General features: G+C 36.4%; 3 protein-coding genes across 19 annotated transcripts in view; 1 reads left to right on the plus strand and 2 right to left on the minus strand.

The window, feature by feature from the left end:
* Rab23 (RAB23, member RAS oncogene family) overlaps positions 1 to 8,200 on the plus strand; it is a 31,268-nt gene extending 23,068 nt beyond the window's left edge. Inside the window, exons 4-7 of the mRNA XM_047557680.1 lie at positions 91 to 247; positions 1,836 to 1,918; positions 2,696 to 2,788; positions 5,618 to 8,200. Coding sequence (XP_047413636.1) covers positions 91 to 247; positions 1,836 to 1,918; positions 2,696 to 2,788; positions 5,618 to 5,757 — 473 coding nt within the window. The 3' untranslated portion in view covers positions 5,758 to 8,200. The remainder of the gene's footprint in view (positions 1 to 90; positions 248 to 1,835; positions 1,919 to 2,695; positions 2,789 to 5,617) is intronic.
* Positions 8,201 to 11,371: 3,171 nt separating this feature from the next.
* On the minus strand, positions 11,372 to 22,102 carry Bag2 (BAG cochaperone 2). Its single transcript, XM_047557681.1, has 3 exons — positions 21,716 to 22,102; positions 13,739 to 13,848; positions 11,372 to 12,477 (listed from the first exon to the last, which is right to left on the minus strand). Exons 1-3 carry the CDS (start codon positions 21,826 to 21,828, stop codon positions 12,065 to 12,067), a joined length of 636 nt encoding a protein of 211 aa, XP_047413637.1. The 5' UTR covers positions 21,829 to 22,102; the 3' UTR covers positions 11,372 to 12,064.
* Positions 13,738 to 27,233, minus strand: part of Znf451 (zinc finger protein 451) — a 100,699-nt gene continuing 87,203 nt past the window's right edge. For 3 of the 17 annotated variants that reach the window (XM_047557667.1, XM_047557664.1, XM_047557655.1), the window contains exon 16: positions 24,918 to 26,099. Coding sequence is in view for 4 of the 17 variants with exons in the window: in XM_047557661.1 (XP_047413617.1) it covers positions 26,647 to 26,747 (101 nt within the window). In the remaining 13 variants the exon portion in view is untranslated. The other 14 variants (XM_047557662.1, XM_047557669.1, XM_047557656.1 and 11 more) reach the window with 11 other exon arrangements.

Here is a 27,233-nt window from a genome sequence, read left to right on the forward strand (position 1 = left end):
ACATATTTTTGAGTAAATTAAAAGTTGTCCCCACCCTGCATAGGATAGTTTCATTAATATAAATAACATTTTTATTTTGTGACCTTACAGGAGCCCAGGCTTGTGTACTTGTATTTTCTACTACAGACAGAGAGTCTTTTGAAGCAGTTTCTAGCTGGAAAGAAAAAGTAGTAGCTGAAGTTGGAGATATACCAACTGTGCTTGTACAAAACAAGATTGACCTCTTGGATGATTCTTGTATAAAGAAGTAAGATGGCTAATTTTGGGGGACAGGGGTATTAATTCTGTAAAGCTAAAACTTTAAAATTTTTGCTTGACTTACAAAAGTAAAATTTTTATATTAAGTTCTAAATGTTTTATTTACTTACAGACTTTACTTATCTGTGACCTATTTGTGATTGGCTTAGGTTTAAAAAAGCATAGAAGTGGGGCAGGGGTTGTGGCTTAGTGGTAGAGTACTTGCCTAGCACACGTAAGACCCTGGGTTTGATCCTCAGTATCACATTAAATAAATAAATAAACAAATAAATAAAATAAAGGTATTGTCTCCATCTACCAAAAAAAAAAAAAAAAGCATAGAAGGGCAATAATAATAATAGTGAACTGTATATTTCAAAAAAATGGAAGTGTATTGAAAGTTTCATTGTAAAAGATGTTTCAGAAGGTCAATATGTTTAACCTGTACAACATTGTACAGCAAACATTTTTTCTATCCCAGTTTCTGTGGATCATGAATTTAGGAATGGCTTAGCTGGGTGGCTTTATATGAGATCACAGACAATATGTTAATTGTGATCATACAACCTTGGAGGATCCACTTCTAAGATGACGCTCTTACTGCAGAAGGCTTTAATTCCTTGAACTGTGGGTCTCTTCTTAGGGCTGCTTGAGTGTTCTCACAACATGGCAGTTATTTCCCCAGGGCAGGTGATTTAAGAGAAAGCAAGGCAAGAAACCACGATGCCTTTTAAAAGACCTACTATCAGAAATCACATACTGTCATTTCTGTTGTATTTTGTTGGGTACACAGACCAACTTGATTACAGGGTGAGAAGAGGCTACCCAACAGTATTAAGACCAGGAGCTACTTTGGAGCATGGCCACTAGAATTCTAATAACTAAAGAGTCCATTCTTACAGACTCAGCCATTAATAGGCTGACTTTGGCTTTGGGCAGCAAAGTTATTTCATGGCCAAAAATAATATAACAAGTTATTCAAAGTATAATTAAATCCAAATGTTCTTAAAAAGAAAAGAGAGAAAAGGAATTAAAATACCACATAAAAGCTCCAGCCATTCAGGAGGCCGAGGCAGGAAGACATTAAGTTCCAGACTTGGGCAACTTAGTGAAATCCTGTCTCAAAATTTAAAAAAAAAAAAAAAAAAAAGGACTAGGGATGTAGGGATGTAGGTCAGGATTTAAGTGCCCCTGGGTTCAACCCCCATACTCCCCCAACTCAAATTATGTAAATTAAAGTGATATAATTATTTTATGGCTACAGATCAGTGACTTTATAGAAAAGTGTCCTGTTTTACAATTGTAGGTGGTTGATGTTTATCCCCCAAGAGTAGTGAAGCTAAAAATCCTGCTCAAGCACGGAGAACTTCACTTTAAACCAATTTTATTTATTTTAAATAAATAAATAAACATCAGGCTTCTTTTAAAAGAAACATGAACATTATCTGAAAGATCTGCTTCACCTCTTCATTCTATCCTTACCATAGTCTACCGTACCCTGTCAATCTTAAGTATAATTTTAAAAGTAACTTTTTAAAACAAGCTTTCCGAAGCTGCTTTATTTTTATTTTATTTTATTTTTTAAAATTGGTGTGCAGTGAGGAAGCTGAGGCTCTGGCAAAAAGGTTAAAGTTAAGATTCTACAGAACATCAGTGAAAGAAGATCTAAACGTGAGTGAAGGTAAAAATTGCATCTTTAAAAATATATGTTGCAAAAGGAAATTTGTTTTATTTTTATTAATACCTTTTCTGTTGTGTTGTTAGAAACGAAATTTGAGAACATTTTCCTTTTGTCACCTAACATTAAGTAGAATTTAAAGGCATTCTTCTTTGATTTAAAAAGAGTCCTTAATTGTTTATTAATGTCCTTGAATACTTACTCCCATTAGCAACTTATGGTGGGACTTTAGGTTCTAGCATTATCTTTAAAAATTTAAGTTATATATGCATGTATATGCATGTGTTTTTCATGCATACCTTTTACAAATTACTGAACTGTTTTAGTACTCTTTGGTAATAGATATTTCATTAGATACTTGCAATGACCTTAATTTATTTAATAATATTTCTCAGTTTAAGAAATGACATTAGAGAAAGTAAGTTACGACTTTTCTCATTCTGGAATTGTTACTTATTAGATTGCAGCTAGGTTGTTGTTTGGGTGTTTACTCTGGGTAGTTTCTTTACCTAAAAAACCAGACATTTCTTCAAGACTGAATCAGTCTAGTATTATTAAATATTAATCATTCTTCATATATTTAAAGTGAATAGCCAATGTCAAATAGTAATTTCTCTACTCTTTTCTAGTATTATTCTCAGCTATTCCTCAATTGATTTTTGAAAGTTGAATTTTTAACTAGATTAAATGTTAACTTAATTTTATCTTCATTTAGTAAGTATAAAATTATAAGTAATATGAAATAATATGTTTACTTGTATGTGTGTGTGTGTTTTCTAGTTTTTAAATATTTGGCTGAAAAATATCTTCAAAAACTCAAACAACAAATAGCTGAGGATCCAGAACTAATGCATTCAAGTAGTAACAAAATTGGTAAGTACTCAGGAAATTTTACCCTGTGTTTACCTGGCATTTATTCTACATTCATCATTATATTTATTTATATATATAATATGTACATTTCTTTTAAAAAGGTGATTAAAAAGTATTAATTGTGATTATTAAATTTGAGTATCAGATCTGTTAAATTGAATTAAAAGGTTTTTTTTTACTATTGAATTTTCTAAATCTTTTTGATACAGTAAAGATGGCAGAAATATAAATACTTTTTATAAAGGTCTTTCTTTTATATAAAGGAGCTTCATAATACTTGTTCTTCTCATTCTATACTTGTATTGTCTTTTAAGACTTTCCCTTTCCCACCATATTGCTTATTGCCTATTGATTCTTTTCTTTCTTTCTTTCTTTACTTTTTTTTTTTTTTTTTTTTTTTTTGGTACAGGGAATAAACCCAGGGGCACTCAGCCATAGAGCCACATCCCTGGACCCTTTTTTATATTTTATTTTGATATTTTGAGACAGGGTCTTCCTGGGTTGCTTAGGGCCTCATTAAGTTGCTCAGACTGGCTTTGAACTTGCAATCCTTCTGCCTCAGCCTCCTGAGGCTCTAGGGTTACAGGTGTACATCACTGTGTCAGGCTGGTTTAATTTTCTTTTACATGTTAAATGCTAGCAGAACTTTAGCATTCCCTGAAGAACAAGTGTGTTGTCTTTTCTTTTACAATAACTGTCCATGTGCATTGACTTCCAGGGAGATGAGAGCCAAATTTGCTGGTTCTTAAGTTCTGTGTAGTCTCTTAGGGACAGTGTGTCTACATTCTTATCCTTTTTCACTGTATGTACATAAACACATCTATCACTTAAACTTAGATTTTTCCTTGACTCTGACTTCTTCTTTTTTTTTTTTTTTTTCTTTCTATTTTTATTGCATATACTCCTGCCATTGGACATCTCAAATGCATTGTGAACAAGATAGGACTCTTGCAGCAAATCTCTAGTTGGTCTGGTCTGGTCTGCTTGGCCCCATTCATGTCTTCTCCTAATTCAGTGATAGATTCTCTTCATGCCAACATGTAAAGACAGTTTTGTCCATTCTAACTGTAGCTTCATGTACCACTATTTTATATGAACCCCATTTGCTGGTTCTGCCTAAGGTCTTTTTCTTTCCTGAGAAGAAAACCCAGTGTTTTCTTCACTTTTGCCCATTTTGTTACCTCTATTTGGAGTGACCTCTGTTTTCCATCTTTTGTCAAAGAACTGTTCATTCTTCAGGAATTACCTAGAAAGCTCTCTTGGCTGTTTATCTGGCTGAATCCATGGCCTTCATGCTTTCCTCTAACAGAACAGAGATTGAAGTCCAAGACATTGTCAGATGTCCAGTTCTATTTTCATGTAGTTTTTCCTTATGAATCAGATGTAATCAGTTCCTTCCTTTGAACTATCTGTGGGATCTTGTACCTCCTTTCTGACACTTAACATATAATGTTATTTTATACACTGTCCTGTCTCACTTATTAAGTTGTAAACTTCTGATGGGCAAAAATTGATCTGAGTCATGTTTGTTTCCCTGATATTGTCTATTGTCTCTGGCCCAGAGTTTTGTGTATCATAGATGCTAAATAGTTATATTTAATATACTAAATCACATAAATTGTGATTTATGTTTCATGACTAGCATAGTTCAAAATATAAACTATAATAGCAAAGTTTCTCTTTAGCTCATTTAATATACTGTTGCTGTAGACCACTATTTATGTTGTTTTAGCCAAAATAGGAAAAATATATTACACTAGCTTTTATATGCAATGTTATTATTAATATACGTTGTCACAAGTACTGCTGTTAACTACAAATTAGGTATTCTTGAGGAAGTTATATATAATGAATAACTGAAGTCATTTAAATGATCATATTTGCATCCTCTAAATTTTGATAACAGAAAAAGATACATATAGAAAAGGCAAGTAGCCTATGTCACAATTTGGGGAGAAAGGGAGAGAAAAAGAATATATATGTGTTTTTACCTACATATGCATAAAATATCCCTGGAAGGATACATAGGAAAACTGATAACATGTTTGCTTTAGCAGAAGAAAACTGGCAAGGTAGGGTGGGGATAGGGACTGAAGTGAAAAGGACTCTTCACTGGGACCTGTTATTAGTTTTTTTAAATCGTAGATGGGCTGCTAAAATTTTGTTCTGTTGCCTAGGCGGGCCTCAAACTCTCAATCTTCCTGCCTCAGTATCACAAGTCTGGGACTAACAGTGCACACCACCCATGTCTAGCTTGTATTAAATGTGCACACACATGATATATACACACACAAAAGGCTTAAAATTTCAGTACTAAAATATCCATTTACATCTGAATGGATAAAGATAAGCAAAATATGTTATCTACATACAATGGAATATTATCCTTAAGAAGCAAGGAAATTTTGTAGTATGCTGCCACATGAATGAATCAAAGATATTATGCTAAATGAAATAAGCCAGACGCTACAAAACACTTACATGAAGTGGTCAAAGTCACAGAGACCAAAAGTAGAATGGTAGTTGCCAGGGGCTGATGGGAGAGAGAATGGAGAGTTATTATTTAAATAGGTATAGAGTTTCAGTTTTAAAGACACAAAGTTCATGGAGATGGATGGTGGTAGTGATAGTTGTGCAATATCCTTAATAGCACTAAATTGTACACTTAAAAAAGGTTAAGATAGTATATTTTGTTATTGGTAATTTGCTGTAATAAAAAATGAAAATAATTGTAAATGCTTGAAAATATTGATTTACTGATAAGCTGGATACAACACGTAACTCAGAAGTATCAGAGTCAATCTCTGTGTTTTCCTTCAATTTATACAGGTGTCTTCAATACATCTGGTGGAAGTCACTCGGGTCAGAATTCAAGTACCCTTAATGGTGGAGATGTCATCAATCTTAGACCTAACAAACAAAGGACCAAGAAAAACAGAAATCCTTTTAGCAGCTGTAGCATACCCTAAAGTATTTTAGGGAGAAAAAGTTGAATTACATTGTACAATTCACTAAGAAATAACATCCAGCTGTCACAGTATGCTACAAGTGTTTTAGCAGACTTTGCACCTAATGGTTCTCTGAAAGCTGACAGATTTAAACATTGCTCTGCAGTGCTTTTCAGAATGTAGAGTGAGACCTCTGGTGGAAAAATTACTGCCCTGTGGAACTCATTTTAATTTTTTTTTTTTTTTTTACATTAGACGAAGCTTCTCCTGTTTTTGAAGGAATGCTGTAAGAAATGTCAAAAACAGGTTTTGCTGAATTTTAAATGCTGGAAAACATACACACAATGCCTAAATATATTGGTACAGATTTTAATATGGATCAAGAAAAAAAGATAGCAAGCATTCTTTTTCTGTAATCAACCATCTAGCTTCTCTGGATAATAGTGTTGAACCTAGAAAAAATAATGTTGAAAGGTAAACCCTAAATTTTGCCAGACTGCATTAGTTTGTATTTTGGCAATGTTACTTGTGCAATATCTAAAAAGCAGAATGTGGAAGTATGTATGCAGATATCTGGTACTGGAGCAAACTGAAGGTATGTGCAGTGTTTAAGGGAATGCAGATTCTGATTAATTCGTTTGTAAACCATTTACACAATGTGTTTTTATTTTCAAATGAAAAATTCCTGACACATATTTTGCAAAATTAGCTTGGATTTAAAATGTGTTTTGTGCCAAAAATATCACCTAATTTTTACAGTGCTTTACTATCAAAATTTTTATTGTTTATAGTATCTTTTAAAAGCAGTTCTCTCTGATAGGATAGATAAAATGGGAATATAAATATTTTTAATGCTAGAGCATCTTCCTGGTGTGAGATTTATTGCAGAATCTTTTCTGAATGGTCACTGTAAACATAGTGCATTCATGCTGTCATATGTTAGCCAAGCCCCAAGAAAGGTACACTGTCCATATATGGTCGTTCAGGAGGGCCTATGAAGTTTGTGCATCTAGCACCTTTTGCAGTTGACTAAGAACCCAACTTTGAACTTTTAAGTGTGATATTTTTAAAATTATGATCTTTATTCCTAATCTAAGTTAGGGATTTATAATAACCTGCAACTCTGAAGCATCCTTTTGTTTACATACTTTCATATGCTGTTTTACAAATTATTGCTTAAAAATTTCTATAGCCTTTGGTTTGTTTAGCACCTTCTCAAGAGCTGTCAGCACCACATACAGAATAATATAAGAAATAATCTAATACGTAAGGATGTATCAGAGCATAAATTTTGTGACTTGGGACAGTAGACTTTCAAACAAGGACACTTGCATGAATGCTATTAAAATCAATTATCATTCATCTGTGGTTGTTTTTTAATATATAAATAACCTTTTCAATATATCTCATTTTACAGGATTTCAAAATATGCAAAAATTTTTCTTGGAAAATGTGTCATTGTCATTTTTCATTATTTTATACTAAACACCTAAATGTTTTATATATTTTTCTTTTTAAGTCCTCCATCTGCACCACCCTCATCCTCCTGTCCAGATTAATATTGAGAACATATAGAATTTCTGGCGGTATGTCCTGGAGGTCAAGTGGTCAAGTATGAATGTTTGCTTTTCATAATATTGAAATAATCTGGCATTATCTATTTCAAAGTAATATAAAATGTTTTATTTTTATGTCATCAGTTGTTACCACTCCCATTGCTGGCAGTGGGTCAAGTGTTGGGGGAATAAAACTCAGCTCCTTACAATGATTACCTGTTAGGGAATACATCTTTTTTATTCTCTTTAATTTTTGCACAAAAAATATTTGTGTCAATCTCATGGTCTTTATTAGCATAAAAGCCACTCGTTATATAATGTGTTGTAGTTCAATTTCATATTAATTGTGTGTTACTTCTCTATGTAAAAAATGTAATCCCCAGTGATGATTGCACTTATGTTTGGTTTTATCCTTGTTTTTCTAATGAGAACTGAAGAGATCTTTGTTACACATCTAAATTTTTAGTTGGCATTGCTATATTTTACACCTAACCATAATCATTTAAAATAAAAGTTCTGAAAATTAATGACATGTTAAATAAATTCTCAATTTAATCAATTCTAAAACCTTTAAAATTGACATTTTTCCTTTGTGATCCTTTACTTATGTACAAATAACTTTGTTATTAACTTACAATGAACCCCAGATACTAAGATGTCCAAGATTCTGGATTATCATGCATTTGTGCTCCAAACTACTTTTATGGGTAATTTTTAGCATACAGACATATAGCTGTGGAACAACTGCCATATTTAAGTTCCTCAGGTTTCTTTTTTCAACCTCTGTCTATGAATTACAAAGTATGTACAAAATAGTCCATATAAGGCAATATATTTTAAAAAGTTCTTTTTACCTGCCCAAAGTTGGTAACAGTTTTTCAGAATAAAGCTAATGCTACTGAAAAGGATGAACAACTTTCCCCATTGTATTTCAAAGTTGGCAGTGCAGTGAGAAAGAACTTTCAGTAATATGTACTCCATTGTGCCTGTGGCTTTAGGAACCTGGGACCTTTTCTGAAGATCTTCTGAAGATCTTCGAGAGAGGAGTTGTCCTTAGACCCTAATGTCCCGACTTCAAGCATTATATGTTTTAATGTAAGATATTGTTAATTGTTAGCATCTTTTTCAAAACCTTTGAAATAGTTATTCATTACTTGCTGAAATTCTCCCACTTATGTATCATTAGTGTATTTCTCTGAAAACAAAATGAACTGATGTGGTGAAAGCTTGTCTTTCACTACACTGTCATTTTAATAAACAGATTTACTCAGTTAACAATTATGAATATCATGTGTACTATTGTCACTCTTTAGGCTTTCATAAAAAAAGAACTTGTAAATCTATCATAAAATTGAATTTATTTGCAAACAAAAAATATTTAAAACCACAGTAGACTTTAAGATACCCAGGTCATCAAACACATGGGTAACTGGGTGATTTGGCTATACTACTCTTTTACTTGTGCCCCTTTTTGGCCCTCTCATTAAGTATCTGTAGTAGAATGTTGGTAAATGGTATTTTAAAAACAAAAACTGGATTAAAAGGAAAACTGAACCACTTCTATATTTTTGTCATTAATAAAACTTTTGTAAATTTAAATGGAAAATCACTTGTATGAATTCATACTGAGTTGCAGTTATGCCCTAAAGCTTAATTTAAAATGTGCTATTTGATTAAAATTTTAATGAAGGTAAATTCCAGTAATAAAAAAATAAATGCATTTCAAAGCTAGATTTCATGTGATATGTGTGATGTTATCACCAATGTAGAACTCAGATAATATGACTTTTAAAAATAAAAATGGCCGGGTGCAGTGATACACACCTGTAATCCCATCGACTTGGGTGGCTGAGGCAGGAGGATTGCAAGTTCAAAGCCAGCCTCAGCAAAAGTGAGGTGCTAAGCAACTCTGAGACCCTGTCTCTAAATAAAATACAAAATAGGGCTGGGGATGTGTCTCAGTGGGTCGAGTGCCCCTGAGTTCAATCCCCAGTACCTCCTCTCCACTCAAAAAGACTTAAAAATAGTTCATACTTCTGATAATTGGTCAGTATTTAATATAGTCATTTTGATAGTGGTTATTTAATGCAACTTAGTAGCACTGTGGCATATATAAATTTGCCCTGAAAAATACGTTTCTTCTATCATTTTATCAGTATCATGCTTTTAAAGTTATTTTGTCTTGTTCTTAGGCTTTTACCCCCACCCTCCCAAATAACACATTCACTTTGTCTTGTGGTATAAAATAACCATATATTTCTAACTTATTTCACAAATGCTTTCCATATGTGAGTGTGTGCTGCATGTAATAGCTCCTTTACACATACCAGCTTGAAAGGAGCATTATAACCTGGGTTTTTCAGTTGGGAAGGGCAGGATTCAGGTTAAAGGAAATGCTCTTGGGCCCTCTGCTGGTAAGAGATGAAGGTGGGCGCTCAGGCTAGGCCTTGCAGGAATGCAGTATTGTGCTTCTGTTTTCTGTTTTGTCCATTTTCATTTTGCTTCTTTGGTGTAAGCACACAGAAGAATAGAGATGACTGAGTCTTAAGTTTACTTGTGCCTTTGCTGCCTTTTCTTTCCCAAGTGCCTCAGCTCTTTTACGTTATTTTGTGTCTTTGGATAACTGTAAAATTCTGCCTTCAAAAGACAGCATTTTCACATATATGAAATGTGTCCACATTTGTCAGTCAGTCATTTAAAGGGTACAATACAAGAATTTTTACTAATTTAAATCATTGCATGTTTTTCAGTTTTCAAATTCTCAGCTGCTTCCAGTGGTAGGTAAATTCTTTCCTACTTTCTAATTTTAAAATGTTGAAGCAGAATTCTGTTAGCAGTTTACCTTTGCTAGTTACCATACTTCAGAAAGCCTATCATTAGAGATGAAGACAGACAGAAAGCAGGCTTTCAGGAAAAGCCTTGGGGCAGACAGGGATGGAAATATAGCAAAGCTATCCTAAAGTTGCACGTTACATTCTTAAATTGTGAATGGGATAGGTCAAAACGTACGTTCTAAATGTCCTTCAGTCTGTTGTTATCTATCATGTGCCTCTTGTCACAAAGAATTCAAAAGTCAATGAAGCAGAACCAGAATAATTTGTGATGGAAAAAGTCCTGGACTGACATGGTGTGAATGGAAGGGGAGGCTGGAGGGCAAGGGGTACTTCCCAGAGGGGAAAGGGCTTTCAGAAATGACAACACTAGAGAACCTGAGGAAAACTTGATCATCCCTTTCTTAATTTTCAAAAAGGTGGTAAAGAACAAGGTGGCACAATTTTTTCTTTATCTGACTGTGCACCTGATGACAGCAACACAGAACCCATTGACAAACCAAGAACCATTGCCACAGATAGAATTATCATTTTCCAGAAACAGATTTAAATGAGGCAGAATTGGGGCTGGTAAAGAAAGCAACTATGAATGTCCTTAGATGTAACTGCTTTTCAGAAAAACTAACTTGCCATCTTTTGTACAGAAAATTCATCTCAACGTTTGCACTGAGAAATATAGATACATAAATCAATCTGAAATTTTTTTTATGAATACCTACATTCTAATAAAAATTGAGTTTAAGGGCTGGGGTTGTGACTCAGTGGTAGAGTGCTCACCTAGTATGTATGAGGCCCTGGCTTCAGTCCTCAAAAATAAAGATATTGTGTCCACCTACAACTAAAACAAAACATTTTTAAAAATGAGTTTAAAGTAACTGTTTCACAGTAGCATTTGGGGAAGTGCTCAGTAGCACTAATTTACCAAAGTGTTCTGTGCTTCATTTATAAAAGAAGGCTCAATACATTAGTCAGCTTTGTTAGTGAGCAAGATGTAAATTAAATTCAGGTGTTTTAAGTTTAATGTTAGAAAAATTTAAGGTTCAATGCTAGATTTCAGTGAAAAAACTGAAGACAGTGTAAATTTATAACATTTTATACAAAAATTCAGAAATATGTTAGGTCATGAAAATCTGTATAACCTTTGATCCAATAAACCCACCTGCTGAGAATTTTTAAAAATTCAAAAACAAAGAACAAAGCTTAGTTTAGCTGAAGTAATAGCAACAAATTGGACACGTACACAAAATAGAGCTTTTTAAGCTGCAGTTAAGCAGACTTCATAGTGTTTAAAGAAAAAAAGGTAAGGTGAAATTTTAGAGAAATAATGCATTTGAGAGATCAAGTAGATACATAATTGTTCAACTGAGGTACAATGTGATTTTTTCCCCATATGTTGCCATGTATATACAAAATACATTCATATCATGAGATTCATAAATCTTGAAAGTAATCTGTTATAGATGCAGGCAAAAGTCCTTATTTTGTGATTTCTTTCATCCCGCTAGGTATAGTAATTAGTATTTGCATGGTACTGTGTGTGTGTGTGTGTACACATACATGTGTGCTGGTTAGGATAAAGAATTTCTAGCTAACTAAATGCTCATGTGCCCGTGTGTTTCCATGCCCGACAAAGTCCAGGAATGCTTTCACCCTTGGCTGAACACATTTTTCTTGACATAGTGTGTATTCATCCACAAAATAGTAAAATACATAGTGCTAAGTCCTAGTACAAGACAAGAATTCAATCTAAAAACTTCTAGATAATTAAAATACTTTAAATTTTAATTGTTATTTGCAAAATGGTAACACTGGAGTATTTTCCTCATCTGAAACAACTGTATCAAATAAGTGGTTATACCTAACAAAGAACTAGTTATGATTAAAATAGTATCTTTATCATTTTTAAATCATCAATTCAATAGAAGCCCTTAGGTTTCAAGACTACTTAAATTTGCTTTCAGCATTTTGTTGCAGAGTTTTAGAACCAGCTCCTTTAGAATGCTCCAAAAGCTTGATGGCCTTGTCAGAATTTTCAATATTTCTAAGCAGAGTCTCTAATCTTCTCTTAATTTTCTTCTGATCTTCAAGAGCACAGCCAATTACTATAGACTGAAACTTCTGATCAACAGGCCCAGGTGGCACCTCAGACAAACATGCACTGTAGAGTGACATTAAATGACTCTTGGCATTTCCCAAATCATCGAGAAACTTATTGACCACCTCATCTATGATCCTCGTGGCATGCTTTAGGGATTCTTGCTGTTGGGGGTTTCTAATTGTTTCTACTGAAACTTCAACGGTGAGGGTTCGTCCCATCAAACGGTTTGCAGTCAGATTTAATTCTTCTCTTTCTCCTAAACAGAAAGTTTTGAAATATCAGTCAATGTGGGACATAAGCTTATCCATGTCAAGAACACTAAGGCATTCATTTATGGCTAAATTCATCTTCTGTAAGTACTTGTACTGTGAAATTTTTAAGGTAAAGACTGAAATTATAGTATGTAAGATTAACAGATGAAATATCAGAGGTTGCAGAATCCTTTCCCTGAAAATCTGCACACAGGGTACCAAATGATTTCTCAGGTTCAAATGTCTGCACAAGTTTGTATCTGTAATTGGGATGAAGAACTGTCTTATCAGAGTGAGCAAGGAGCATGAGTGGGGTTTGTGCTGGGTAGAGCTATAGTTGTGAGACTGACCCATATAAGGATATGCAGGTTTGGCAAAGAAGTCAGAGCCAGGACAGTAGAGGATAAGCTGGCCTCAGCCAGGCATTGACTTCATCCCTTCCAGGCAGTTTGAGGCAGATCAAACTTCTCAGGTTGTGGCTGGCACAAGGAGGCAATGATGGTAAATAGGGCTTTGTCAACATTTCACTACATGAAAAAGCCAGTGATCTCCTCCTTGTCCCATAACTTCATTCCTAATTCATTGACCTTGGGCCAGTTATGAAGAGACAAACTGGATCATGACCCATTGTGGATGTTTACCTGTTTGGATCTGAAGTTAAGATGGCTTACTTACCTCACCAGCTATCTGGCCCACTGGCTTACCCTGTGGAGCACCAAAGGAGCCCAGTTGGGAATCCAGTGCCAAAGGGAGAACACCCAGGGCCCCATTCCTCCACAAGCAGTGGTGTTCTTCAGATGAAGATGACAGCACATTTTTACATCAGTGTGTTCTTTTGGTCCTGTGATTTACCTTTCCTCTGAATTTTCTCCATTTCCTAAGGTACACCTCAGTTCATCTCCTTTTCTCTCTCCTTTGCCTCACTCTCACCTTTATCCTCTGCTTTTAAACCTCCTGCAGTCCAGGAACTTAAAAAAAAAGTGAAGTTAGGAGTGTGAGCCTGACATGGCCTTACTCCTTAGGCCCCATTCTTCTGGAGCGTACAGGCCTTTTCCTGTCACTCCCAGCTGTGGTCTGGGGGTAGGCAGCACATAGAAACAATTATCTCTACCTAAGTGGCTGCTGTAATTGACAGCCACAGCTGCCCGATGTAGCTCACATGAAATGCTGAAGCCTAGTGTACGCATACCAAAACTGACCCATGCTTACCACAGACCCCCTAAGCAGTGTAAAAGAGGAGCCCCCTTCTGTAGAAATGGCTCTCACCGTCACTGATCTGCCTCATGTCCTGGCTATTTTGGATACTGTGGATCATTTCCAAGAGGATTTCTTTCTCTTGCTCAACAGCAGTTGCTGCTTCTCTTAAAGCTTCAACCCTATGTAAATTGGGAAAACAAGACAGTCATTAATTACATGGACCATGTTCTTTGTATTAATTTTATTCATTTCTCATTCACTCCAACTCAAATCTTTTTTTTTTTTTTTTAAATTAAAAGGTCAGTAGGAATGCTTTTCAAAAATTTCTTTAGGCCTTTTTAAACATTTTCTTTTTTTATCCACTTCACTCCCACTCTCATCCCTTCCCACAGGATAATTATTCTATTTAGTGTTTCTTTATTTGTTCTTACAAAATCAGTATTATTTGTATATTTGCATGTTTTAAACATAACATTCAATTTTTAAAATTTTCACTTTGTTCAGAATCATCCAGGATTCTGGGTGTATGTCTAAGCAGTAGCTTCTAATTACTGCATGTGTGTGAACATCTGATGTTGTTTGTCATTCTCCCAGAGATGGACACTGCTTGTCTACCATCTTACCATTATGGCAAGTAACACTTCATTGACTACATGTCCCCTTATGGGCCTGAGAATTTGCATATTAATTTCTTATTGGCAACAGACACTGTAATATCTTCTTTCATCTTGTCATATGTGAACTTCATCTGGGATTACCCTCATTTAACAGAGATCCTAAGTTTTCTTTTCTTTTTCTGAGATAGAGTCTTAAAAAGTTTCCCAGGCTGGTGTCAAACTCAAGATCCTCTAGCCTCAGCCTCCCCAACAGCTAGGATTTTAGGTATATGCCACTGTGCCCAGTTATGAAGTTCTTATTACGATGGGATGGATTAGTCTCTCATTTGTCATTTATGCTTTAAAGTTTTGTTTAAAGGCCTTTCCCACCCCTAGGTCCTAAGATATTTTCCTCCATTAACTTTATAGTTTTAACTTTCTCATATTTATTTAATCCACTCGAACCCCTTCATACATGTGACTACATAAAGGTTTTATTTTTATCCAAAGAGATATTTCCCCCAAAATTATTTACCACATAGTTCTCTCCCTGCGGTCTGTGTATTATTTCTGAAATCTCTATTCCACATAATAGTATATTTAACTTTTTACACCAACACCCATTTTTTAAATAGCATCAAACTTGCAGTATGCCTTACTATTTGGTAGAACAGCCTCCCCCCAATCTTCCTTAAAGATAACAGCTATTTTTTTTTAAATAAAGTTTTAACAGCTTTATTGAGGTATAAAAGACAGATAGCAAATTGCACATATTCAAAGTGTACACTATAATAATTTGACACGTACCTCTTTGAAATCCGTTATTACCATAATTACCATAATCAGCATATTTATCACTTCCAAAAGTTTCCTCCTGAGTCTCCTAATGTCTCACTCCTATCTTCCCCATGGGGATAACAGCTATTTAATGGGACCTTATTCTATCATACAAACTGTTCAGTAAGTTTACTGGATTCTAAAAAAATTGGGAGAAATTTGACATCTTGATAATAAAGTCATTTTACTCAGGGGTATAATATATCTCTTCACTTAGATCTTCTAGATTTTTTATTAAAGTTTTGAAAAATTCTCCATAGTGGCCTTGTGGACTCTTGAGTGTTCTAGATGCATGTGGATATTGTTGCTCTTGTGGATAACTTCAATTACATTTTCTAGTCAATGACTGCTAGTTCAAAAAATGTTGGTTTTGTAGGTTCAACCTGTAAATGGAATCCTTGATTTACACTTACTAATTTTAATGGTCACTCTGTTGATTCTATTGGTTCTTCTAGGATGATGACCATATCATTTGCGAAAAAAAGATAGTTTCTGTCTTCTCCCTTTCCAATCCAATTAATTTTTATCATTTTCTTTGTCCTACTGTGGTCCTCTGGTACTATGTTAAATAGCAGTGATGTCTTGGGAGCATCTTTGTCTTTTTCCCAGATTTAAAGGCAAATTTCTGTAGGCTTTTGGTATAAAGCCCTGATCAAACTATAGAAGTACTTCTTTCCCTAACTCCTTCAACTAGACATACATGCCTCCTTCACTACACAAACACATGAATATGCCCAGTCACTAAAAAACCAGGATACAGAATTATGAAAGCAGAAGGAAAAAAATAACATCTTGTATATTTAAAAGTTGTCTACTTCTAGGACATTTTCTTGTTATAGGTTACAGTAACTAAGGTACCAGTTCTTGCAAAATGACAGTGTCAGACTAACCCTCAGAATTTGGATAATCTTAGAAATACAGGATCATGGAAGATCTAATCTAGATTGTGCCTAAGTGGGCACAGAAGGAGCAACCTCACCAATGTTTTAGTACATATCAGTTCCGTAAAAGGATCTCCACCTCTCACTCCAGCCCTGCACCTGCCTTTCTCCCATCCATCCACCCACCTGTTATACCCCAAAATAGCACTAGTAGGCTATATAACCACAGTGTGGCTTTATTCCTGAAGACATTAAATATGTGGAAATTCTGTGTTTATAAAACCAGTAAAAAGCAAAGAGCTGGTAAGAATCTTAAGTGACAAATCTGTCTGGAAGACACAAATACAATATTCCATGAAGTGGTAATAATTCGGCCCTCTTCCTGCACCACTCACCATTGATTCAAACGTTTTACATGAACAGTCTCACAGATAAACGAGGGTGCAGTACATATATAGAGACTGAGTTACCACTAATATGAAATATTCATACTAAAAACACATACCATGACTAATATTTAGATAAATGACATAGAAGAATCATGTGGTTGGTGGATGAGAATAATTTTTTAATACTCCCGAGTTTATAATTCAGATGTAAGATGATAAAGACAGAATCGAATGCTAGAAGGCAGGCTGCACATACAACAGCAAGTTACAAAAGTAAGTTTGTGGAACTGTTAACAGATTAAAAGGAGCTATTCTAGAAAAAATATGTCATCTAAAGAAGATATTTTATCATTGAATGAGACCAAATGAAATTAGCTAGAACTCTTTAGGGGAATTTTGGTCTTTCTTTTTTTTTTTCCCCACAAAGCTTCTTTATACAAAATAGAAAGTGCCAGGGCCTTTCTTTGTGAAAAACATATTTGATCTTTTATAGAACTTCTTGTGCACATTATTATGTCTTCCTTTTCCCTTTCATGGCAAGAGTAAACTGCCATTCTTCAGAATGTGGACTCCAGGGGTGTTGGCACCATGGGCTTACTACTTACTATTTCCTCTTCCTGCAACCTTATCTCCCCCTGACCCTTATCTCCTAGGTCTTTTTCAAACCCAATGCCCCTTTGGCAGGAACTGTTTCCTTAAGGACTCTCTCTTGAGGTAATCGATACCCCCTTTGGCATTGTTCATCTATGTAGTGTAGGGAAAACGTTTAATTTTTTCTTAAAAGATGAACTTAGATCTCTACCTTTCTTAAGTAGTATTAGTACTGTTCTTCAGCTATTGCTGTCCTAAAATTCAACTAGTATAGGTTTGTCTATAGATTTTTCATTAATTCCAGAAAATTCATAGCTATTGTATCCTTGAATATTCCTTATCTCCCTTTCAATTATTTTCTTCTGGTACTCTGCTTCCATCTCACTTGGACCATCTCACTTCCCTTCATGCTTTTAGTACCTCATCTGACAATACTTCTCTTGGCAGCAAGGGGCAGTTCTTCATTTACTAACAGATCTTGGAAGCAGCACATGTCCAAATTGGGAAAGAACTTATCCTCACATCAAGGCTGGTCGAACTGTGCTCCTGAAAAACTCGCCACATTAAATCACAACTACGCAGCCTCCCCCACCCCGCCAACCCCAGTACTGGGGATTGAACCCAGGTGTGCTCCACCATCTCAGCTTTTACTTTGAGACAGGGTCTTGCTAAGTTGCCCAAACTGGCCTTGAACTTGCAATCCTCCTGCTTCAGCCTCCAGAATCACTGGGATTACAGGTTCTCCCACCACACCAGGCTTACTAAGCAGGCTTTGACAAAAAACAAAACAAAACAAAAATCCACTTTCATCAGAATATTACTGAGGGCAAAATATACTGGTGTATATGTATCCTAAGTTAGTGCCCAGGTCTTGGGCATCACACAAATCTCTGCAGCTTAGGTATGGAGAGACAAATTGGTGGGAAACTTGTGAAAGGTGCAAACCAAGCCTGTGGCTACTACTGATACATAAACTAATAAAAGTGTGCAGTAGATACTGTCCTGTGCTGCCACTTCCTGGCTGTATGGCTTTGAGTAGTTATTCACTCTTGCCTGCAAATCCCTGACCTATGAAATAGGGATAATGAGGAGATGGTGGCTACGACCAAATGAAGCAGGAGAAGAGTTTAACTCGATGACTGGTGCACTGACTTAAAAAATCACATATATGTGTTTGTGTGTGTGTGTGTGTGTGTGTGTGTGTGTGTGTATATGTTCAATATATATGATATGCCTAGAATTGGTGCTGGGTTACATAAGCTTTTTTATTTCCAAAACAGATTCTTAAACCCACAGGTCCTTTTATTTGACACTGGTTTCTAAAATATTCCCTTAATATTTTCGGCTATGTGAAAAATTTGAAGGGTTTTCCTAATCATCAAAACGTTAGTTTGGGCTGGGGTTATAGCTCAGTGGTAGAGTGCTTGCCTAGACCTGTGAGGCACTGAGTTCGACCCCTAACACCACAACAAAAAAACTAAATAAACAAAATAAAGGTATTGTATTCATCTACAACTAAAAATATTTTTTTTTAATGTTAAAGTTTATTTACTATCAAGATACTGGTGTAAAAAAAGGATGGGTGTCTTAGGGTTACTAGCTACTCATCAGTAATGTGGCCTCAGGCAAGCCATTTAATCCCTCTGGACCTTAGTTCCCTCATTTCTAAGAGATAATATGTGCCTTCCTCCTACCTCAAAGGGTTTCTAAGTTTTAAGTGACAATTTATATGGAAAGTGTTTTTTTAAATTACAGGCTGTTACACAGAATTAATTATGATGTTGTCTTGCTTTGTGAGTCCTGGAACATTCACACACTATGACAGACTTTAAGTGCTGAGAAACTTTAAACCAGAGAAATGATCTACTTCATCCCCTGCCCAACCCTTCATTTCCCAGCTGAGCCCGCAGCTGCAGCTGACAGGACAAGGGAAGAAGCCATGAGATTAGTTTGGGGAAATGTGACAAAAGCCAATCTCCCTATTTCCCCTCTACCAGTCTCTAATACCCATCCCCCAAACATCTTCCATACCACCCTGAGCCTTCTAGGAGTCACTACCTGGCACACAGTGGGTGTTCAATGTTCACTGAATTTAAGGTTAATGTAATTTTCATCTTTTTTAGTAAAATCATATATTCATTCAACCCAACATTATGAAATAGGATATATTTAACTTTAAAAAAGTTTAGGCATAGAGTGGAAGACTGGAGGAAAAAAAAAGACTGGAGAGCCAGTCTTCCAGTCCACTACGCTTTCGCTGTAGACAAGTTATTTATTTGTAAGCCTCAATTTCCCATCTGTAGAATGGAGATAATAGCAAGTACCACAAAGACATGGGGCATTATATGTAGACATATAGACAGTGCTTATTAAATGAGTAAAGGTTAACATACATTTCTAAATTGTTACTGTTAGAAATAACAATAATAAGCAGTGTGTCTTGAGCCACAGACAAATGCAAACTTCAGATTCTGTACAATTGGTTAATTAAGAGGAAGCAATAAAGGAGATAAGCCGCAGTAAAAAAATAAGGAAAAAAATTTTTTAAAAGGCTAGCGTAATAAAATATTAGAAAAAATGGCAGATTTTAAGTCTGTAGAACATAATCAATTAACCATTTTAACATCTTATAGGCCAGTTCATACCCAAGGTAGCATTTGGTATAATCCTGTTTTGAGTTTCATAGATGGAATAAGTTTCTTCCACAATCAGCAGACTCGGTGTAGATGAGGAACTAGACTATACTGTTTACCAGTCTACTACTTTAACAGTCATACTTAATATGAAATCAAAGTATAAGAGCAAACATATATAAGTTTCAGGTTTTTTCTAAAAGTATCTCCTGGGCACAAGTCTAGTTTTTAACAGTGTAGTGGTCTGGGACACTGCCCAATATGGCTTCAAAAAGAAAAGAAAATTAATCAGAGCCAGCATTAGCATTCTTCTGATTTTTGCTTACCTTCTGAAATACTTCTTTAGCTTTCAGTCAGTATTACTTTTTAAAAGAAAGAATAAAAAAGCCCTTAAAATGAATAATTAGATGCCTATTAATCAGGTTTTCCTCCTTGGTGCAAGTGTTAAGCAAGTTATATGCAGTAATTGGGATTCATTTTCATTAATTGAACATTAGAATATAATACTCAAAACCAGAGGCTTGCTTTTAAAGAGAAGCACTTCAGTGCTTTCCTACGTACCACATGTGAGGTATTAATTCAAGTTTGAGAACAATGACTCAGCTTGAAGGAAGAAGGCTAACATCCTCTCCAAGGCTTTAAGAAAAACTTTTCTTTCTGACTACCCAAGAAAGACTGAAATAATTGAGACTATTCTCAGCTTTAAAGACTGTGGATCTTATGCTGCTACATAAAAAATATTCCTCGAGGGACTTTGATCAGTTGCTGAGGTCACTGATCTGTTGTCCCCCAATTTTGCTACACTTTCTCTGTGGGTTGAGCCGGTGAGTTGGTAGTTTGTGAGATCTCTGAAGCAGCATTACTTCTCCCTTCCATTTGTCTTGTTCTGAAGAGATCCTAAGGACGGCAGGGTGCAGGGCCCTAGTTTCTCTATCTGGTGCCATTCATGAAAATGCTGTGGGTGGGAAACATCTCACTTTCTATCTCTTTTCTCCCAGTAGTAACAAATATCTCAACTGCCAGAATACTGTGGTTATTAATATATTGCATTGGGTGTTCTGGCCTATGAATTTAGGGAGATGAAGATACACAGGCAAGTGCTCTGTAAGCTTTCTTGGCTCGCATGCTCCTATCCTTAACCAGAACCTGGCAAAAATTATGTAGTTTCAGGAGATTGATGGTGTCTTAGTAAAGTTTTCATTTACACCTGCACACAATAAAAATTTAAACAGTAATTTCAGAGACTTTACGGGATGTTTAGAAACGTTCGCATGAAGTTTATAAAAGTTTGCATACACTGTTAAAGGAAAGTTTCCAAAAGTTACTAATATTCAAATATTTAGAAAATTCTAACCAATAAAATAAAATTCTATATAAGTCTAAATTTCTTAGTAAAATTGTAAGCAGACGAAGAGAAAAGTTGTGACTACCTTCTTGTGCTTTTAGGCCGAAGCTGGCACTTTAAAGGTGTGAGCAGTGTCTTTGATGCTAGGAGGTGCTCAATAAATACTGAGACTAAGGGAATGGGTGCGTAGCATACACAAGGTTGAGCGCGAAGTTGGAACGCCTTTATCCCAGAGCACAGCAGCCAACCGCGTTCATCCCACAGCCCTTCATTTGTCTCACCCTCTCTAATCCTGGCTCTCAGAGGGATTCCTGGACCCTCCCCCGCCTTTCTTTTTTGCTGTTAAGTGTTTTGGAGCAAAGAAACTCATACACAAGGAGCCACTGTAAACTGCTGCCTCCCTTAAAAGTGCATAACCAGGAGAGTGAAGCCTAAGGCACCTGGAGCTACGCAGAAGGTTCTGGAAGTTCCATGGACCCAAGGTGCCGGTCCTTAATCCCTAGTGATGGCACCGTCTCTTCTGACTTTTCTGCGATCCCAAACGCCCAGGTGTTTTAGAACGTGGCCACCGGCCGCGCAGGTTTAGTTGAAATCGAATGCGTTCTCTCTCAGACAAGGGGAGGAAAATCCACTAGGAAACAAACTGCATCCTCTCCGCCCACAACAAATCGCAACAAGCAACCCGTCCAGCCGCAGCCTGCCCGGGACTGGGCCCGGGACGCCCGCGGCCTCCGCCCGCTCCGCCCGCTCCGCCCGCGCGGCTCGGCCGCTCACCTGAGCTCCAGCTGGTCCAGGCTCTCCAGCAGGCGGCTGGAGCGGTCGGCCATGGAGGAGGAGCGGCAAAAGCGCCCCTCGTTGGCTTTGGCGTTGATCTTCGCCTGAGCCATCCGAGCCTCCGAGGCGGGGCGGCAGAGAGGTCACCGGCCTCTCCGGCGGCAGCAAGCGGAGCGCTCCGGGGGCCGCGGGCGTCGCCGTCACCGCGCGGGGCGCCCGCCTCCCTCTGACGCCCGTGGGGGCGGCCCGGGAGGACGCGCCGGCTCCGCCGCTGCCGCGTGGCCAAAGAAGGACAGGCGCACCGCCCGCGGCAAGGGTGCAGCCCGGGATGGGGCTCGCGGCGGGGCCGGTGGGGCCCGGGCCTCCAAGGCGCCGCGAGGCCGCTGCAGAAAGGGGAGGTCCCGGGCGGGCGGCTGCCGGCGGGACTCAGGCCGGCGCCACCCGAAACCGGGGACCCCCGGAACGCCTGGCCTCGCCCCGTTGCCCCGACTCTCCTAACGGCAGCCAGGCTGGGGCTGCACTGCCCACTAATGGCTTCGTTTGTTTTCCAGCACCCATAATTCAACACCAGAACAAAAAAACACTGGAATCCTTTGATACGGGGGAAAAAGGTCCCTCTGTGAAACAAGGTCTCTACACCTCTAGCAGTCTACACTCGCCTGACCTGTTGGGTTACCACTTTCCTGCGATGAGAACAATGAACTGAAGCAAAGTTAAAAGAAAAAGCTACCCCATCCTACCCTGTCTACATGTGGGAAGCAAGGAGAATTGACTTCACTTCCACTCTAACGAAGGAATTTTTAGTGACTTTTTTCCTATTGAAAAAAATTTTTTGATATTTGAGTGAAATAAAAGGTATTGATAAGCCACTTCACGTGAAATCCAACTTACTTAAATCTCCTGTTTGCAGTAGACCCTGAGATCAGACGCTGTAGAGGTCAGTAAAGGACCAACTACAGCTAGGAATAAAAGTTTTATTTAAAAAATTGTGCTTTGCTTCCCTCTCACGATAGCTGTGCGTCACACTGCAAAGATGAAAATGTACAGGGCACAGAAAATGATAAAACTTTGAAGATGAATTTAATCAGAAATAAAGGTTATTTAAATTACTTAAACCTGAATCCCAATTCCACCCAAACTCATGGGATTATCTGACCTCATTAAACATATCTTGTCGATAGTTTCAAAGTCTATCATTTGATTTTAGGATCATCCTGGTACTATCCTAGATCCAACCATTAATAAATTCCATCGTTTCTGCCTTCAGAATAGATTCTTCCTTCTGATTCAATTGCCACCACTCTGGTGCAAGTCACCTGGTCACTTTGCACCTGAATTATTGCAATTCCTTGCTATCTGGCCTCTGCTTCTCTTGCCTCTTGTGTATTCTCAATAACCAATTATCACACCACTTATTCTCAGAAACCTTCAGTGGCTTTGCATTTCACAGTAAAAGCCAAAGTCCTGAAAAAGAGCCTTAGGGAGTTGATTGTCTTTTTTTATCCTCTTAAGCTCATCCTGCTTTAGTCATACTCAATTTTTGCTTTCCCTTCTAGACTTTCTCTCACCTGGAACATTCCTCTCTATATAGATACTCCCCAGTGGGAATGAGGTTACATTCTGATGAAGCCATGGTAAGTTGAAAATATTGTAAATCACAAAAGCACTCAACCTACTGAACAGTGGGTTGAATACATTCAACCTACTGAACATCATTGCTTAGCAGGACAGGGCACTGTATACCCTCATGATCGTGTGGCTGGCTGGGAGCTGCAACTTGCCAATGCTGGGCCTGAGAGAGTATGGCAAAACATATGTTAACCTGGGAAAAGATCAAAATTCAAAATATGGTTTTTCCTGAATGCATATAGCTTTTGCACATCCTAAAGTCCAAAAAGAAAAAGTCAAACCATCTAAGTCAGGGACCACCTGTATATGTTTGCATGGCTCATTCCTTCACCTTCCTCAGGTCTTTGCTTAAGTTCACCCATCAATGAGATCTTTCTGGACCACCCTAATAGAAAGCCTTCCCCGCAACCCCTGCACATATTTATTCCCTTCCTTCTTTGACATTCATTATACTAGTCACAATTAGATACACTGTTTTGTTTATTATTTACTACTGCCCCAGTGTGTGCTTCATGGAAGTGTGGATCTCATTTGCTGAGAAGTGTTGCTTGCACATGGTAGGTATTCAATAAATATTTTGTTAGTAGATGGATGGATGGATGAATGAATGAATGAACGGTGGAATGAAAAATAAGCATCGATGTCAGTATTAGAAACATGTACTTCTGATAATATACCTTTCACTAGTGTCATCTACTAATTACATCTCCTTATGTCTAAGTCCAAATTATAAATGATTAATGAGTAGAAATTAAATGATTTTAATTAATGAGTAGAAACACAGTCAGTGACAATTATAAATTTAAACATTAAACAACCCAATTATCTTACTTAGGGTCATGGTGAAATATCTCTTTCCTGTCATCAAGAGCTTCAGTTACTACTATAACACACCAAGAAACTTTGAGTACCGGTTTTCATCACACCTGTGTGTGATCTCTAACGAAGAGATGCTGCCCTTCTTGCTCCACATCCACTTAACTACTCTTCTTTCTGGAATGTCCGTTCTGCTATCCACTATTTAGCAAGCTCCTGCAGATGTATTTAAAGGTCCAACTCCATGACTACTTTGCCCAGTGCCTGACCACTTTAACATAAAAATTAAATGCACAATGTGGTCATTTTAGAAACATGATTAATAAATCTCAAGCTACAATGTCGAATTTTTAAAAATGCAAGTAGGAAAGAAGAGAAATGACATCAAAAGAAATAAAAACAAATTGGTTTCAAATGTAGATTGAAAAGATTATAGTTAATAAACCAGCAAACGATTTAACACTAAAATATCTAGTGTCAGAGAAAAAAATGAAATTCTAGACATATCTTTCTATCTGAAATATGAAGAAAAACTGCATAGAAATATTTTTTTAATTTGGTAAATTACTACTACTCAAAATGTTTAGAGATGAAGATATTTCTGGTCAAACAACATGAAACATATATGTGAAGACAGGATTAATCCTTTTTAGTTTTCCACTTATGTAATTTTTAAAAAAATTAATTGAAACAGGGCTTCAACATTTAAAAATTAAATAGGTAATACCAAATGTAGGAAACAGACAATTCAACAAGTATGAAGAACTAAAATGAAGATAGTTCATATGAAATAAAAATTTTAAAGAGTTAAGGAAGATTATTTGTGAGTAGACCTTCAACATTTCCATTACTATGATCATTTTTTGTTATTGTTTTATTTATTTTACTTTTTGTAGTATTAGAAATTGAACCCTGGGCCTCACACATTCTAGCCAAGCACTCTACAACTGAGCAATATCCCCAGTCCTTTTTATTTTATTTGAGACAGGGTCATAGCCCAGGCGATGATCCTCCTGCCTCAGCCTCCAAAGCTGCTGGGATTACATTTGCCACCATACACAGCAACAACATTATTTTTTGAAAAAAATTATGCATATAAGAATATATAGTAAGAGTATTATTATTAAAATAAGTTTAATTCTATGCATATATTTTGACATTCCCTTTAAACAGATCATACAAGTCACATAAGAGTCTAAGCAGGTAAAAGGAAAGGAAAATGTTCCATATTAGTTATTTTGGAAAAAAAAAAAGTGTGCTTTTATTTTAGCAATGTGCCTCTCTAAACAAAGCAAGAATATATATCTGTGTGTACCCACAAAGAACAACACTGGTAAAATTTTTAATCTGTTTCTGTTATCAATTTCCATTACTCTCTTCTAAAAATCATAAGCAAAGATCTCAGAGGTATTACACATTAATGCCACATGAGACATAGAATTTATGGAAAAACTGAGTTATGGCACTTTTATTTATATTCATTTTTCACTCCTAAAAAATAAGCTAGAATCATCTGACAGTACAAAAGAAAAAAGAAAAAAAGGAACAAATGATACTTGGAAAAACAAACAACAGGCAGGAGCTTTCCTTTTTTCTTTAATCCTTTTAACCTGAATATATGAATTCTAAGTTAGTTGGGAAACTGTGATACCTATATATTAGAATACCTGATCTATATATGCATTAACATGTATTCTATTCCTTTAATACAATTTTGTACAGTAGCACAAAAAATACAAAGCAAATATGAGATTATGAACATATGAATGCAAAAACATGTTTCAAATATGTTTGTACTAGTAGGTTTCTGGTCTCCTTTAGAAAACAAACTCAAGAATTCATTATCCTGAGTCTCTTCAAGGCCACTTGATGTTGTGTGGTAATATCTTTTATTACATTTCCTCAAGACTTCTTCTAATAGCTTCTTCTAATTCCACATCTGTATTAAAAAACAGAATTTTAAAACTTAGGGCATAAAACTAATCAACATGTTCTTTACGTAAGTTTTATCAGCTATATTCATCTTTTCAAGAAGGAAAGGAAAATCAAAATTGAAGAACTTAGGATATACTGGAGTTTCTCCATAATATTTGAATATTTTGAACTAAGAATTTGGAATATATGAGCTTAATGTACTTAGGAATTTGCAAGTTATTTCTATTTAGGAATGCAGAAAGTCAACAAACTTTCAGTCACTGACACATAATCACTTGTTTCAATATTGAAAAAAATCCTTATCACTTATTTCCTAAAAGATGTGAAGTGATACATATAAAGATGAAATTGAAACGGAAAGGTTAACATTATGAAATAGCAAAATCTCACAGGTTATTAAAATTTTACTTTTTTATTTGTCAACTATACCTCAATAGAACCCAAGGAGAAAAATCTGCTCTAAACTTTCTAGCATCTTAGGCAGAGTGAAACTCACGGCTATGTAATGTCATCTGAGAAATAAATGCATACACAACTCATTTAACCAATATTTATTGAATGCCCACCACATGCCAGGAACAAGAATAATAGCAAACAAGACAGACGTCGTTGGGCTCACAGGTCTCTCTCCATCTCCTCCTTGGGAATGCTTCTAAAACCCAGGAGAACAGAATTAGGTGTCAACTCCTTGCTTTCACTGACTTCTCATACCAGGTTCATCTTATCACACTTGGCCCACTGCCTCCCAGAGCCTCCTTGGCTTACAGGTACCAGTGATTCCTCCAGGATGCAACTGCAGTTTCCCCTGAGCAGGGGCACTGGTTTGTTATATTGTCTGCAATTTAAAATACTACAAGCTAGTATAACTGTGCATTGAATTAAAGCTACATTCTAAGGTCAGGGACTTGCCCTAAGATTAACTGAAAGGGATGAGGTAACACAAAGTAAAAGCCAAGGAATTTCTAGCAAAGAAGAACAAGGTGATAAGACTTGTATAAGATATGAGAAGCTATTGTGTAGTTACAGTAAGTAAGAATGTGGTACTAGTGCAAGGATAAACAAACCAAAAGAACAGCAGAGGAATTTCAGAAACAGACCCATGATAATATGCACACATTATGACAAAAGTAATACTACA

The sequence above is a fragment of the Sciurus carolinensis genome, chromosome 7 (assembly GCF_902686445.1).
Source record: "Sciurus carolinensis chromosome 7, mSciCar1.2, whole genome shotgun sequence".
Lineage (NCBI taxonomy): Eukaryota > Metazoa > Chordata > Mammalia > Rodentia > Sciuridae > Sciurus > Sciurus carolinensis.